This window comes from Trifolium pratense, linkage group LG7 (assembly GCF_020283565.1).
Source record: "Trifolium pratense cultivar HEN17-A07 linkage group LG7, ARS_RC_1.1, whole genome shotgun sequence".
Lineage (NCBI taxonomy): Eukaryota > Viridiplantae > Streptophyta > Magnoliopsida > Fabales > Fabaceae > Trifolium > Trifolium pratense.
This window is the reverse complement of record NC_060065.1, coordinates 41252156-41268336: the sequence shown is the minus strand read 5'-3', so window position 1 is coordinate 41268336 and position 16181 is coordinate 41252156. Positions and strand designations below refer to the sequence as shown.

At 34.3% G+C, this 16181-nt stretch overlaps 1 protein-coding gene across 3 annotated transcripts; it reads right to left on the bottom strand.

The window, feature by feature from the left end:
• Positions 1 to 806: 806 nt before the first annotated feature.
• LOC123894923 (probable leucine-rich repeat receptor-like serine/threonine-protein kinase At3g14840) lies at positions 807 to 14220 on the bottom strand. 3 transcript variants are annotated; one of them, XM_045945055.1, is made up of 24 exons: positions 14202 to 14220; positions 12931 to 13105; positions 12446 to 12517; positions 12253 to 12324; positions 11997 to 12068; positions 11772 to 11843; positions 11568 to 11639; positions 11402 to 11473; positions 11230 to 11298; positions 11037 to 11111; positions 10869 to 10940; positions 10468 to 10539; positions 9494 to 9553; positions 7089 to 7157; positions 6972 to 7007; positions 6806 to 6843; positions 3659 to 4038; positions 3227 to 3425; positions 3006 to 3137; positions 2618 to 2736; positions 2291 to 2501; positions 1932 to 2169; positions 1627 to 1777; positions 807 to 1487 (listed from the first exon to the last, which is right to left on the bottom strand). In XM_045945055.1, the coding sequence occupies exons 4-24, from the start codon at positions 12270 to 12272 to the stop codon at positions 1086 to 1088; spliced, it is 2631 nt and encodes an 876-aa protein (XP_045801011.1). In that variant the 5' UTR covers positions 12273 to 12324; positions 12446 to 12517; positions 12931 to 13105; positions 14202 to 14220; the 3' UTR covers positions 807 to 1085. The 3 variants fall into 3 exon arrangements, with proteins under 3 accessions (XP_045801011.1, XP_045801010.1, XP_045801012.1); XM_045945054.1 differs by lacking the exon at positions 14202 to 14220 and adding an exon at positions 13329 to 13961; XM_045945056.1 differs by lacking the exons at positions 807 to 1487; positions 1627 to 1777; positions 14202 to 14220 and adding an exon at positions 13329 to 13493 and having other exon boundaries at positions 1931 to 2169.
• Between the last annotated feature and the right edge of the window lie 1961 nt (positions 14221 to 16181).

The following is a 16181-nucleotide window of genomic DNA, read 5'->3' as shown; positions in this document are numbered from 1 at the left end:
AAAAATAGTTTGGACAATACAGAATTGTAGGTGTTGTGTAATATGTAGTTGGAATTTACCTTCTCTGTCATTCATGCTTGACGCAACTATGTCTATGTTTACTTTCAGGTAAATAGAACTAGTTTTGTTTCAATTGTGTTTGAATTTTATTCTCATTCAGAGAAACAATTAGTTGAACATAATAAACTGATTTCTTGATATTATTCCATGTTAATGGATTTTATCGGCCCCTGCAGTCGGTCATCCTCCTTCACGGTCATGGCACCATTGCGGGTTGGCCACAAGTAGCCTCTTTGTTTCAAGACCAGACTGAAACTTAAAAGCTCAAGAGTAATTTTCGGAGTGAATCAGGTCACATAGTAATTTTACATTACTTTTACTTTATATTTTCAGTTTATGTCTCTACCATTGATTTGGACCAATGGCCAAAAAGAGCAGCAGAGAGAGGTGGAGAGAGTTTATTTGTCTACCTCTCTCCATCCATCTCCATTTCTCTTCATCCTCATCTCTCTTCATTTATCCTTCTTTTCATCGCGCTCTCTCCATCCATCTCTCCACACTCTTCCTCATATATTAGTACAAATTCATTCATTGGTTTCCGTGTTTTTCTTTCTTCCACTCTTTTTTCCTCAAACCAAACGCCCATTGGATAGTCACGTCCTTTAAATATATGATGAATAAAGTTATTAAGCTAATGGTTTACATGGAATGCTTTTGTTCAACATCATCATGATGTTAAGCTAACAAATTCCTAAGTGCAATCTGCATTCTACAAAAAGAATGTTGGAAATGGATGAACATGTCACTTTAGAATGAAAACACTGGAGTCCTGATTTTTTATTCAGATGTATAAATAGAATTTTTAAAAATAAGTTAACTCACTAGGATAGAGTTCAAATACAACTTTGTCTCTAAATATAAGTCCCCTTTGAAAGAAAAAAGATGTCCCTAAATATAAGTTCCATTGCAAATTACAGTAATTTTTTTTTTATTTTTTTTGAAAGGGCAAATTACAGTACTAGATGCATCAAGGTTTCATCACAGGACACAGTGGCAGATGCAATTATTTATCAACAAAAAAACACTTAATTTCTTTTCTCCCAATAGGAAGAATCACTTTGGACAGGATAAAGGTCTGCACCTGATGAAGATGTAGTAGCAGTCCATGCCCCATCACTTAATAAACTCTGACTTTGTGTTTGTGACTTACTTGTCTTATTTTCTTCCATCTGATTGTAATATTGCCTCATCACTTCCAATTTCTTTTCATTCATTACTTCACTTGAATCCGAAATAAATTCTGGAACCACTGTCGTTCCTTCAAGCATACTTACCACTGACGACATAGAGGGCCTAAGGTTTGAAGTGACATTGGTGCATAGGAAAGCCACATCAATCATCACCATAGCTTCTTTTTTGTTGAAATCGGAACCTAATCTTCTATCAACTAGCTCCATTAAGTCACCTTTCTCTTTCAACATATGTGCCTGTTGAAACAAAGAATAGTTTTGTCACCTTTCTTTTGAAGTTGAATTATTAGATGAATAATGAATAACAGTATATGTAAGACTGAAATGTAACACGAATAACTAAATTTACATAACCATTGGTTCTTCATAAATTTACCCAATCAAGAAGATATAATGCTTCCTCCTTTGACCGATAAAGGGTGTTGCTCCTTCCACTAACGATTTCAAAGGCAACAACTCCAAAACTATAAACATCTGCTTTGTCTGTCAAATAACCATGCATTGCATATTCCGGAGCCATATATCCACTGCATAATTGAAACGTATCATTGCAACAACTTGATATATACAACATGATGTCAAACTATTATATTATAAACATATCATTCGAGTTAAATTTGATAACTTTTTGGCGTAATTTTAAAAAAATAATCAGAGAAGGCAAGAATTGCAAGTACTCACTAGGTCCCTGCAATTTTCGTGCTAATGTGAGTCTTGTCCTCGTCGTCAAGCTTGGCCAAACCAAAATCAGAAATCTTTGGAACTAGATCCGTATCAAGCAACACATTAGTGGCCTTGATGTCCCTATGAACAACCTTCAGTCTTGATTCTTCATGGAGGTATGCCAAACCTCTAGCAATGCCAACACAAATCTTCTGCCTTGTTGACCAATCTAATTTTATTTGGTGTTCCTCTGGACCTTTATTTGTGAATGTAGTAAGAATCAGACAAAGATACTATATAGTTATGTACTACGTTAGAAAATATGAAATAATACCACATAAATAGAAACCCGAAGTAGACCATATAGGAAAAATTACCGAATAAAGCTCGAGCTAGACTATTGTTTTCCAAGTATTCGTATATGAGCAACAATTGATCTCCCTCCACACAACAACCATGGAGTTTAACAAGATAAGGGTGTTGCAAAGCAGAAATCATGCCTATCTCATTTAAAAACTCACGATTCCCTTGCTTTGATTTAGAAGAAAGTTGTTTGACTGCTATCAAGGTCCCATTGGATAAACATCCCTGCATTTTGAGGAATGATTTACTGTTAGAAGTTGAAAAGGAATTTTCTGAAAAATACATGTACAATCATAATAAAAGCATGACACTCAAGATGATTTGTTATATTATACAAATACCTTGTACACAGGACCAAACCCTCCTTCTCCAATCTTATTGGAAATATGAAAGTTGTTTGTTGCTGCTTTGATTTGTCTCAAAGTAAATAAACCCGTTTGTAGGTCTAAACTCTTCAGGTCTGTTAATTGAAGTAAAAGAAATACCAAAGATCTCTTAAACCAATAAAATTACACATGGACATGGACACACTGCATCGACAATCCATTTCTTGTAAGCATGCAACTTTCTTTTTATCAAGATAAAGTTAGTCTCAGGTTCCATAACGTGATAGACAAATAAAAGTATGTATTCAAACTTGCGCAAGTTTAGTTGTTATCACTTGAATAATTCACGTGTTGGCAAAATGTTTGATAATAATGGCCACAAAATAAATTAAATTGTAATCACCTCTTGCTAATGAGTTTTTATTTCCAAAACATCCTTTCCACCAAAGTATACCAAATACTAGAATGATAATAATTATTGCTGCAACCACAATTCCAAACACAGCTCCTACAGATATGCTTCCAGGTGGAGAATCTGCTTAATTATTATACAAGATATTTAAATATTAGATCATAACATGGATATCATATCATAAGATTACGAACGTACAAAGTCTAACCCACCAGATTCCACCGATATAGCTGATATAAGTGGACCATATGCTGACTTATTTGGGATAGCCATTGTCCCTTTTCCAGCCCAATACAGGCGGATCTCCAAAGTATTACTAGTAACATCAACGTCTTTGAACGATTTTATGACTTTCTTACCAACTCCTCCTGCTTCTTCTGCAATATTGAAGTCCTTTTGCACCTGCTTTCCCTGCAACATTTCAATCACAAACTTAATGCTTCATGATGATTACAACCTATATATATATATATATGAATCGTCATTCTGTTTTAGAAATATTGTAGAATTTGATTTTATAAATAATGCCAAATATGGGAACTGCTAATCAGAAAAAGATGCAGTTGTTAATGAGATATTCTACGGTTTTTAGTAGGAATCTAGTGATCACTTGACTATTTGAAAAAAATTGTTAAACTGTGAACCTGAAGGTATATGTCAAATATACGCCTTCCAAGACTACCAAAAGTTTGATCGTCTGTGAACATTATTTCAGCAAAATGTAGATTTACTGTGTAGCTTCCATTTGCTAGGCAAAACCCATAATAAGTCAAAGAAATAGGAGAAACACGTGCATTCATGTACAATTCAGCATCCACCATAGTAAGTTTGGTTTTATTATGCGGGGAATAATTGTCTCGAAGTATATTACTTTCCATGAATATACCAGTAGTGCTAAATGCCCAATTTCCTTGCGAACTGGCATGGAATCTAGCTGGTCCAGGTAAATCTGAATCGCCATAATAACTTGTTTTGTTGACTATTACTTGCTTTCCACCACAATTTATATAAAGGGAGTATGAGGCTGGGTTTAGAAGATCATGTTAGCAACATTCAAAATATTAAGGAAGATAATAAAATCAAATATAAATATGTTCCTTGTAATATTATTTTTATATATGTTAAGAATATAGATAGTTAGTTAATCAACTAGAGTTAGTTGATAGGTTACCAAGTTAGTTAAGAGGTTAGAAAGTTAGTTAGGGAGTTAGTTACTCCAAATAGTCCTATAAATAAGCTACTTCATTGTACATTTTACTCATTCTTTTATCAATCTATATTCATTCATCGTGCTTCCGCTTACGATTCTGAATATTGTGAAGAAGATGAATCTGATGATGTTGAAATTCTCAGTAATTCTCCTCAAGATCTGGAATCATCAACTTCGTCAAATTCACTCGTTTTCGGCAGCTTCACAAGTCCAATCATTCCAGTTTTCATTCCTTCGATTGCATCAGATTTTGATGGTTTCTCCATCAAGATTGGGGCTATTACTTGTTTTCTTGGTGATTCTTGCTGCAACGATGTCGATTTCGCGATCACCGCTTCGGATGAACACAAGCAATCAAAGAATTTCGAAACTGAATTTGTACTTTCTGAAGTCGATCTGAAACTGCAGAATCAGTTTAGTGTTCAAGCGTTCTCTTCTCCGATCAAGGTCAAGCGCAAACACGACGGCAACGTCCGATTCTCGCAAGATCAAGATCAGAACAGCAAGAAAGGTGAGATACTTTCTGATTTGCTACTGCCTTCGTCGCAGAGCATCACTCTCTTTACTCACCATCGTGGTTTATGCATCACCGTTTTCGATCCCGGCGGTGTAGTCGTCAAGCCTCTTTCCATTGCGAAGGTTCTCGATGATTACGGAGAAATTCTTCTCCGTGAACCTCAATCTCACGATGAAGGCGAAACTGGTCGTGCAATTTTCATATTCGATCCTGGAGGAAAAACTGACTGCTGCAATTTCTGGTATTCTCCCCCTTTGATACTTTTGGTGTTCTGAAATTTGCTAAATTCAATTCCTTGGACAGCTTAATTGTTCGCTACTATCATTCTGGTTAGTAACATTATGTTGTCATGATACATTCCTGATAAGTAGGTTATTTTGGCCATACTGAAAGGATTTTTAGAGATTGAATCTTGCATTAAGCTGTGAATTATAGATATAATTAGTGGTTGAGCTATGACAGCACTTGATTGCCTCTGTTGTTACAATTGTGGTAGATATTTGGGATTGTCATTGAATTTGGATTATCACTGTTACTTCTCCCTTGGATCAGTTTGACTTTGCAACTTTTATATCACTGGATGCATGACATGATTTGGATAGACTAAGGACTTTGATGAAATTTCTTACTGTCATGTTTTGGAACTCATGGATTTGGAACTCATGGATTGAGGTCTTGTGTAACAAAATGCTTTTCTGATTTCATGTGAGGCTGCTCATCTATGTTTAGACTTTGTATTCCAAACTCATACTAAGAATTCTCTTACTATGAGTTTGTGGGAGGGTATTAGGATATCTGCAACATTTTTCAAGTTTGTACATCAAATCCTCTTGTGTATATGTTGATGTACTTGAGCTATGGTAAAGCTTGTTTGAGTCCCTGCTACTGGGTGTCCATGTTATTGTAATTTTGGCTGCTCAATTTGTTAAAGCTTTTTGGAAGTTAACATGTGATGTTTGTGAAAGTTTTGTTGTTGAAGGATTAATTTTTGGCAGCACCAGTAAAAGTGGATATAGGTAAAGAAAAAATTGAGAACTTGACTTCACAAGCTCATTTTTTATGAAGTTTGTTATTGGTAGCAAGTGCATTCAATCTTGGCATCAATGATAGTGGACTCAGGCTTGCAATTTGGCAACTGATTTGATTGTGTTAGAGAAAGGTAGAATGGTTCTAATTGGTCAAGGATCTCTTGTCATTCTATTGGACTTGGACATCATGAAAGCTTGTTAATCTAGAAGAAGATGTGTGGCTAGTTGTGCAGGTCTTATGGTAGTTCTTGGTATGTTCCTGTCATACTTTGTGAAGGTTTGATTTTTGAGGCTATTGGTGCAAATTCAAACAAAGCACCTTCATTGGAGATCAGCTTGATGAGGAAGCACTTGATGATTATCAGAACATAATGTTGTGAAGATGAAGCTTGTTTGCTGCCATACAGTTTGACCTCTTTTTTTTTTTGTAACACAAAAGTTTGAGAACAATTGTAATTCAAACTCAAAATTGGTGAATTTCCCAATGTTGAGTTTGAGGGAGGCTGTTAAGAATATAGATAGTTAGTTAATCAACTAGAGTTAGTTGATAGGTTACCAAGTTAGTTAAGAGGTTAGAAAGTTAGTTAGGGAGTTAGTTACTCCAAATAGTCCTATAAATAAGCTACTTCATTGTACATTTTACTCATTCTTTTATCAATCTATATTCATTCAATATGAATTTCTATGAGTATCTTCCTCATGAATACTCTTATGCACTCTATCTTGCCGACATCTATGATCTTTATCCCTTCGATTCCATGATTCATAACAATATACTCATTCTCTCTCTCTCTCCCTCCTCTCTCTCTCTCTAATGTTTTTTCCACTACAAACAAAGATGAAAGGAGGGGATCATGATTTATTGTTGCTGATATTTTTCATACACACAGCTTGATGGTAGTGTGCCCAAAATAAAAAATAACCATCGGTGTCTTTTGTCCCATCTCTAGTCGTACTTCTATGTTTTTATTAATAAAATTGTAAAACATAGTTTGATCTTAGTTGTCTATAGAAAAGTCACCAGGAAGAAACTCACGTTTGGGACATACAACGCTCATACATGAATCTGTTCCTCTGAGAGAATAGCGAAAAGAATAGAATCAGTACGCATGATTAATAGAATAAGATTCATCACATAATAAGAGGGAAATGGAATCCATATATATACATGCATGTTTTAGTAATTATAATACCAAACTTACATGTTGTTGCGTGCCCATGTGGTAGAAAACAAGTTCCTGAGATATATTAAAGAAGATAGTGTCTTAGGAAGATTCTAAAGTTTGCTAAAAAATGAACACAAATGCAAGGATTCTTACACTTTTTCATCGTGACATATCTGACTCTGACTCCCTTGGCTGATGCTGAAGTTATTGTATGAAAGATCTCTATACACAGGTCATAAAATTGGATTCAGAATATGACAATAATACAACAATCAAAGAGTTAAAAATGATAGCTAGCATATTTATGTTTCCTGATTAAATTAGGAATTAATGATTAGAATCATGTATTTATTTTCCAGATTGATTGTATAGTTTCTTTCCTAGAATAGGAATGTACTCTCTGTGTATATATACATCTTATGCATATGGAATAAGACATACCATTCAGCTATTTTCAATTTGGCATCAGAGCACTGAAAAAAGGAAAAAAAAAAAACTTACGCTGCTATCTCCCTCTCTCTGAATCCTAGCCACCTTCCTCTTCTCCTCTCCTTTACATTCTTCTTAGTTTCTATGCCATGTCTGAAACAGAGATTCAGAAAACTGTGGAGAATGCTTCTAACACCAAGACATCGTCCGTGACATTGTCGACAGTGACTGTTCACAAACTTCCTCCCCACCAGTTTCTATAAAATTGGATCGGGCTAACTATTGTATTTGGTCTCAAGTCATGGAGATGCATATTGCTAGAACAAGAAAAAAGGGATACATCAATGGAAGGAAGGCTGCTCCAGCAGAGAGCGACCCTAATTATGATGATTGGGAGGCCGAATATGAGCTCGTCAAGGGTTGGCTCATAAGTTCCATGACAGACAAACTAATGACACTACCTTTTGTTTCTTCCTTCTCCAAGTAACTAAATTTCCCCCAATGACAAATAACCTGATGTAGATTTTCTATCCAATTTAGACCCAGCGAAGTGTGATCTGTGTAACCAACAATGTCCAAATGACCATGTCTTGTGAACAATATGCCTTTTCCTGGTGAGGACTTAAGATAGGCCAAGATACGATTCACTGCACACATGTGTTGCTCACTAGGATTATGCATAAACTGACTCATATCACTGACCGCATATGATATATCGGGTCTTGTGTGAGTCAAATAGATCAACTTTCCAACCATTCTTTTATATCTCTCTTTATTTGTTGGAATTTTATCTGGAAGGATACTCAAGCCATGATTCACCTCAATGGGTGTATCCACCGGTTGACAAGCCGAGTTACCTGTTTCAGCCAAGAGATCTAATGTATACTTCTGTTGTGAGAGGAAAAATTCTTGCTTAGAACGAGATACTTCAATGCCAAGGAAGTATTTCAAATCTCCCAAGTCCTTCATTTCAAATTCCATGGCCAAATAGTCTCGAAGCTCCCCTATCTCATGGAGGTTACTACCTGTGACAATCATATCATCATCATAAACAATAAGAAGGGTAATATCAGTACCAACTCTTTTGTAAAATAGAGTGTGGTCAGCCATAGCTTGCTTGAACCCATACTTCTTCATCGAATGACTAAATCTCCCAAACCATGCTCTTGGTTATTGTTTCAATCCATATAAAGCCTTCTTCAATTTGAAAACCTTAACTCCTTTTGGTGTAAATCCAGGAGGAGGATTCGTATATACCTCTTCCAAGAGATCACCGTGTAGAAAGGCATACTTCACATCAAGCTGTCTTAATGGCCATCTAGATTAACCGCAAGAGAGAGTATGACTCTAACCGTGCTCATTTTTGCCACAGGAGCAAAGGTTTCTTGGTAGTCAATTCCATAAGTCTGGGTATATCCCTTAGGAATTAATGATTAGAATCATGTATTTATTTTCCAGATTTATTGTATAGTTTCTTTCCTAGAATAGGAATGTACTAACTATGTATATATACATCTTATGCATATGGAATAAGACATACCATTCAGCTATTTTCATTCCAAAGTAACAAAATACTTTGACTCAAAAGTAGACATAGTACGAGATGGACCCCACTGTCCTCCGATGAGATTTTTTTCCGACAACCCATGTGTTAACCCCGGTTTGCCCATTATTCATTTTTGTGACTCATTTCGGCATTTTTCCGGCCAGTTTTCATCACCTCCCGCCACTGTCGCCGCCACCATCACCAATTCCGGCGACTTTTCCGGCTACCGACCCCAACATCTGAATCGTCCTGCCTGATCCGGCCCGTCCCCAAAATCGCATCCACAAAGCCTCTTCCACGTGCCATCCTTCTCTCCGGTGAACTCAATCATGCGCCGCCGTTCAGGTCGCCGTTTGCTGCGCCTGACTCACCTCTCTATGTGCTATGGAATATGCTATGTTAAGAATAATGTAGGATACTCTAGAGTATATTTACAATAATATTAAATATTAACAACAACTATTGAATAAAAAGGGAAAATGCATTGAAGGAAGCCAAAAAATAAAGCAAAATCCACTTTGAAAAGTAAAGTACATTATTCAATCGAAAGAATTATACAAGTAGTATTAGAAAGATAACTCACACAGCAACGTTAGTTCTCCAAGGCGGCACAGGACCAGTGAGAAGGTTTCCGGTTAAAAATCTGCCATAAAACAATATCAATATATTAATATACAAAGCTTAATATTTATTGAGCTAGACTGAACAATAAGGGATATGAGCTAGTCATCTTTAAAAACAACCATTTGTTTATTCTCAATGAAGGATTGAATTGGTTTAGAAAACTGTCTTGATGAACCCTTCTATACAGAAAAGTGTTTTGCTTCTTAGACAGACTAAAATCAAAGAAGAAGAAAAATCCTAAGCTTTATCACTTTGACTCTCATTATCACATGATGGGTTCGTGTATGAAAAATATGAATGAAAACAGTAATATGAATGGAATTGAAATGAAAATACTGTAATTGTATTAGAATGGATGGACAATTACAAGAGAAAAAGTAATGGAAAAGATAACAAACTGATAACAATAGCTATCAGCCCCAAGAGCTCAAAGGCTCCCCCAATCACCAAGATGGTGACCCATTCTTTCAAACAGAATTCTTCGATGATTTATTTTCTCTCTATGGAACAACTTTTTTTTGAAGAAACCTCTATGGAACAACTTATATAGCCATGCTCTCCATATCTTAGGTTTGGGCCTAAAGTCAAGGCCCACTTCATGATCCATGTTTCTATCATCACACTTCATAGTCACCTTCTATCTCTTGGATTTTTACCATTTCAGATCGAAAGGGCATGTAATCTTTTTTATACCAAAAAAGTTGCTTTAGAAAGATGCAAATACATTTGCCTGAACTTTTGAAACGAAATCCAAAGACAGATTTAATGTAGTCTTCATAAACAATATATATATATATATAGGGAATATATCATATGAGAATGACATTTTTATATGAGAGTACAAGAGCTGTAGGTGTAAAGAAGCCAACAAATATGTGACCAAAAATATGCCCCAAAAAGAATTGCAATTAATAAAGATGATGAAATTCATACATGTAATTCGATTTCTTCATGTCAGCATAGGTACTCGGAATTGTTCCACTTAATTTGTTAAAGCTGAGGTCTCTGAAAGAGATATCATATTGAGAATGAGTTAAAATGCTATGGAGAAAATTTGTCATAAGAAAACTGTTAAATGAGTTTGGATCTCACTTTCAAAAGTTAGCTCATAAGATAAGGATGCCCAAACACATAAACATCCAACAGTTCGAGAACCTTGGCAATGTGAAGTTCAATAAAACTTCAATACCCACTCTCACGACTAGCATGGGTCCGTGGGTCCTGGGTCTAATTTCCGCATTGTCATCCTTAACCCGACTATGATAAACTTAACAAAAAAACCTTTGATGGTTGGCTATATATAGTCAAATAAAATGTGGCAAGTAAGCAATTACAATGTTTTTAATAATGGCATAGTCCCAAGATAATCATGCAGTTTTCCACTGATGTTGCAGTTCCTTAGAATTCTGTGAAACAATAAGATAGACAACGATATATTATGAGTGCCACTCTTGCTGTTTTTTTCATTTCTATTTCTGAGAGAAGCAGAGGAATCAACTCACAGAGTTTGTAACGATGTCATTTTATTAAGTTGTGGCAAAGGTGCGTCTTCAGATCCATCCAAATCACTAATTCTCCTGAATATCAAATTTAAATCAAAGCTAAGTAAACATAATTAAAATAAAAGTTAAATTTCAATCCTTACTTTATCAGTATATAGGTTATACTATATAGAATACAAAAAATCATACATACAAGTCAGTTAAGTTCAAAAGTGAAATTCCAGAAGGAATAGGCCCACTTAATCCGCTTCCTTGAATCATTCTGTCAAGAGAAAACTAACCATTGATAATTCTTTCAAAAAGTCGAGCAATACAAAAACAGTAAATTTTGAGGAAAATATAAAATAAAAAAGAAGAGGGCATACAGATTTTGGATACTTGTCCAGTTCTGAATATAATCAGGTATCTTTCCAGAGAATTGGTTGCCCTCAATTCGGCTGCATTAAGAGAGTGCTTGAAAATTTGAAGCATCATAGATATTTTTTTTCCTTTAGTCATCAGTAAACATGACCATAAAAATTTGAAGCTTACAAATCTTGCAAATTAGTGAGTTTGGCCAATGTCATAGGAAGTTCTCCAGTAAAATTGTTAGAGGAAAGTCGCCTATACATAATTGAAAATTAGAACAGTAAATTATGATTCTATGCCATGGAAATCAAAGTGGATTTTAAACATTGGGATTTCATGTTTCACGGAGAACATCAATTAATGAAAATAAATAAATTAAGTGCTTACAATATTTGAAGTTGGGTTAGATTCCCAAGCTCGGGAGGAAGATTTCCGGACATTTGATTGATCCATAACTCCCTATTCATTTCAAGTTAAAGTTAAGTTCTACTGAAACTCTTTGAATTTAACACATACATGATACATGATTATGTACTTGTAAGTATCAAAGGATATAGAACCAAAAAGTAAAAGATTTATTCTCTGCTAAGGTGGGTATATTGAGAAACTCACAAAGTTTGTAGAGTAGATATGTTTGCAATCTCCACGGGGATTGAACCCGTTAATCGATTTCCAAGGAGAGAACTATGATGATTAAGAAACATGTTGTCATTAGCTTATTGTTGCATGTAATTACTATAAGACTACAAGAAAATTAATATAAAGTCTTATAAAGAATGTAAAATAAGAACTGTACGTCAAGATCGTATAATATATTGAACAATCAATGATCAAAAATCAGAAAAGAAAAATAACAGACAAATCATACATTTTAGTTATATTCATCATGGAGCCCCACTCTTTAGGAATTGAACCGTTCAAATAATTGAGAGAGAGGTCACTGTAATAGAGGGAGAGAAAGAGCTTGATAAGGAAAATTATATATAGAAAGTAGAAACATGTGATTGAAGACATAAAACAAGTTAAATATGTAGGTGAGGGAAAGTTTGGGAATTACATACATAATTTGAAGGTAACGCAACCTGGTCAGTTCTGGTGGGAGAGTGCCGGGGAGATTTTGTGCTATCAAAATTCTGTATGTTCATTTTTCCACAAAAAAGTTAAACATAAACAATAAGCAAAATAAAGTAATAAATTGTAATGTATTTCTTTGCTGATAAATTTAACAGAAAAAATTGCAACAAGCTATACTACAGCAGAGAGTTTTACTAAAAATACATATGTTTGACAATATTGATTTTAAATTAAAATCTTAATATGATTATAAGGGATAGCAATTGTATAGATCTATAATGATGAGAACATTTAATTTAATGGTAGGGTATATGTATACCAATTAAGTTTCTTACATGGTATTAACTGATCTAACGCATGTATATACACATAAAAATATCAATTCCAGCTACTACATCAATGTAAATACTTCAAATCAAAATAATTAGAAGTCGCGGTAGCAAAGGGTTACTTCCACGGAAAAGAGACTTACATTGAAATAACATGGCAGAAGTTGTCACCAGCAACAGAGCAGTCACAGGTGACATTGTTATCTGAAACATGAGGTACGGCAGGCGTAGCCCAGTTAGGTTTGTTGCTGCATGGATCTATGTCAAAGTTCCAGTCCTTCTTACCAAGTGAGTTAGCTATATCTTTGAGAGCTTTCTCTAAATATACAATTGAGAGCTATCAGCTAAGTACTGAAAAATCTTCTAAACTACACACACATGTCATCAAATATATACACAGAATTTCTATAGAAATTATGAGGGAAAAAATATACATGATATTTAAACTAACATGAAACCTTAGATAAAAAAAAACAATGAAAAGAAAGAACAAAGAAATTTCGTTATTATTTGGGAGCTATGGTATAAATACATATCATACTTTCATCAGGGTGAATAGTAGTAGCTGTTAGAGATATGAACCAAATGGCAGTGAGTAAAAGGAAGAGAAATTGGTAGGAAATGTTCATCTTAATATTAAAAATAAAAAAGTTCAGATATGTCAATAATTTAGAGGTAGAGAGTCTCAATATATAGCATGTGTTCATATAAGTGCAAATATATAAGCTATTTCTATAATAAAAGATAAAATAAACCCAAATTGTTTTCATCTAAACTATTTTCATAAGCTTTCGTGGAGAGCTTATGAAAATCAGTTGAACACAACCTATAGACATGTCATAAGTTGTTTCCATAAACTCTCCAAAACAATTTCACATGTGTTTATATCAGTAAATAACCTCAAATAAGTCAATCCAAACAGACATTTTGTGACATCGTAGGCCACTGTCAATTTATTCCTTGAAACTATTAATATAATCTACAAAATTGAAAACCTTCAATAATATTAATCCTTTTAAAGCGTTTCATTTAATCGCTAGAGAACTTTCAAATGTAATCATGAATTTTCAAATTTAAGGATAATTTTTAAAATTTCATTAACTTCATAGACTAAGAAGAGACAATTTTATAAAGTAATAAATTGATGAATCACACAAGTCATGCATTTGGGTATGTAGTTATCAACATTGATGATTGTCAGACATATATTTAACTTTAAGGAGTAAAATGGCAAAATAAGAATTGAGGAGAAGACTGATAAAATGCATACAGAAGTCAAGCTTTGGACTGTTCTGAATGTACTATGTTTGTATTTTTCAGCCAGGAATTATTACAAACAGATAATCGACAATCATTGATTCAAAAACAGTGATTAATGTCAGAATTGATGTGTGGTTGTAAGTGTCATACCTACCTCTGTTATTCCCTGCAACCGACACCAATTAACTGCCGCCATCTATAGAGAAATAGAACTCTGATCCGAGGACTCCACCACCACGCTCCACTGCTCACCATCATAAGCTTCTCGCACGCTGAATGTATCTTCACATTTTCCCTCTCTTTTTAGGATTAAAATTTACAAATATACTAAAATGTCAATTACATAAATAAAATTATATTATAAATATTAATGTCATTTTTTAAACTATAAACTAGATAAATAGTAAAATACCATATTTTCGCACTCCTTCAATAGTAAAATACCATATTAAACGTTAACAAACATAGAATAAATGACCGAGAAGCAAAAGCAATTGCAGTTAAGTGTCTGGGTCAGGTCAAATATCGCACCAATAATGTTTAATGCACTCATTGATGAGGAGAAGAGGGGGCGTTTGTTTCACTTCTTAAAATAATATTTTCAGGATACTGAGGCTGGAAATAAATAAACCCACGTTTGGTATATTGGAACAAAAAAAAGCCTTGGAATAAAAAGTATCCAGGAACCTCAAACTACCCACTTTCTCCCCACGTTCTTCTCCAATTTATTCCCATGAGATGAGGGCTGGAAAATTTTGTTCTCAGGAACCATGAACCCATGTTCTACTATGAAAACCCATTTTTACCCTTTGATTTACCCGCTCAATCTTCCCTCCAAAACAATTTCCACGTTGAAACAATTGCTTTATATTCTACTAAATTGTTTGTTCATCACCAACTTGCAATTTTTTCCTGGTTCTGGGTTTCTCCTTGTTGTTCCAGGTAATATGATCTACTTCTTTTAAACTCTTTCAATTTTTCCAGTCTCAGATTTGTATGTTGTTGTTTGCTACTTTTTTTCTCGATAATTTGCTACTTTTTCCACTCTCACGTTGATTTTTTTTTTTTAATATAAATTAGTGTGAGAGTATGGTGAAAGAAGCAAGGAGTGGAATAAGGGAAATATGGTTTTAGTTGATTATTGATATATTTTTCTTGGAACAGAGATGACTATCATTTGTTTGTTTGAATTTTTTTTATGAGATAAAGATACCAATAAATTACACAATTTTAGGCTAGAAAAAAGCAAAAAATCAAACAATTATAATTATTAATCTTTGCAATTAGTAAACAAAAAAAAAAGTGTTGAGTAAGGTGATGGGTGGAATGAACGAATGTTTACATTAATTTTGATGCACACTTTATAATTATAATAACAATATCAGGAGTTGTGTAAAAAAAAAATTTGACGCAAGGAGTTGTGTAAATTTTAGACATTGATACAAACAGATTTTGAAAATACGGTGATAATCACGAATAGATTTTGTAGATCCCCAAGGTAATATGGTTGGTTTCATTGTATATACAGCAGGGGTATTTTGATAATTTTAATATTCATTCCCAGGAATATACATCCAAAACCAAACATAGTTTAGTTATTCCTTGAAATTTTTTAACAAAAAATGTCCAGGAATAAAGTTACTAACCAAACACTTTTTTCCCTATTTTCCTGGGAATAAGGTTCCCACTTTCATATTCCAGAGAAAGTTAAACCTGGGAATCAATTATGTATCCATGAAACAAACGCAGAAAATGAAATATACTACAAGTCAAGCTTTACACTATTCTGCATGTACTATACATGTATGCTAATGCTCTATGAAGCACAAACACATACACGGACACCGGATATGACACTGACACGTCGACACCGATAATAATTTGAGCAAATGACATAATTCAATATAATTATAAGTGTCGGTGTCAGTATCCGACACTGACGCGTTTTCGAAACGGGGACACGCCTAATCCGAGGTGCGTCCATGCTTCATATAATGCTCCCCTCAGCTAGGAATTATAAGAAACACATAAAAGACAAAAACATGATATTTTCTTGAAAATATAAAGAAGGAAAATGTTAACATGTGCATAGAGGACACATGTTAAAGAAGCAAAAGTATAAATAATATATTAA

Excerpts from the sequence above, each read along its gene's own strand:
- LOC123894923 (XM_045945054.1), bottom strand. The coding sequence starts at position 13,557 with ATGAAAACAATTTGGGTTTATTTTATCTTTTATTATAGAAATAGCTTA. Across the intron at positions 11,844-11,996 it reads ATATCTACTCTACAAACTTT|GGAGTTATGGATCAATCAAA; the intron begins GTGAGTTTCTCA and ends TGAAATGAATAG. Across the intron at positions 7,008-7,088 it reads ATATGTCACGATGAAAAAGT|GAACTTGTTTTCTACCACAT; the intron begins GTAAGAATCCTT and ends AATATATCTCAG.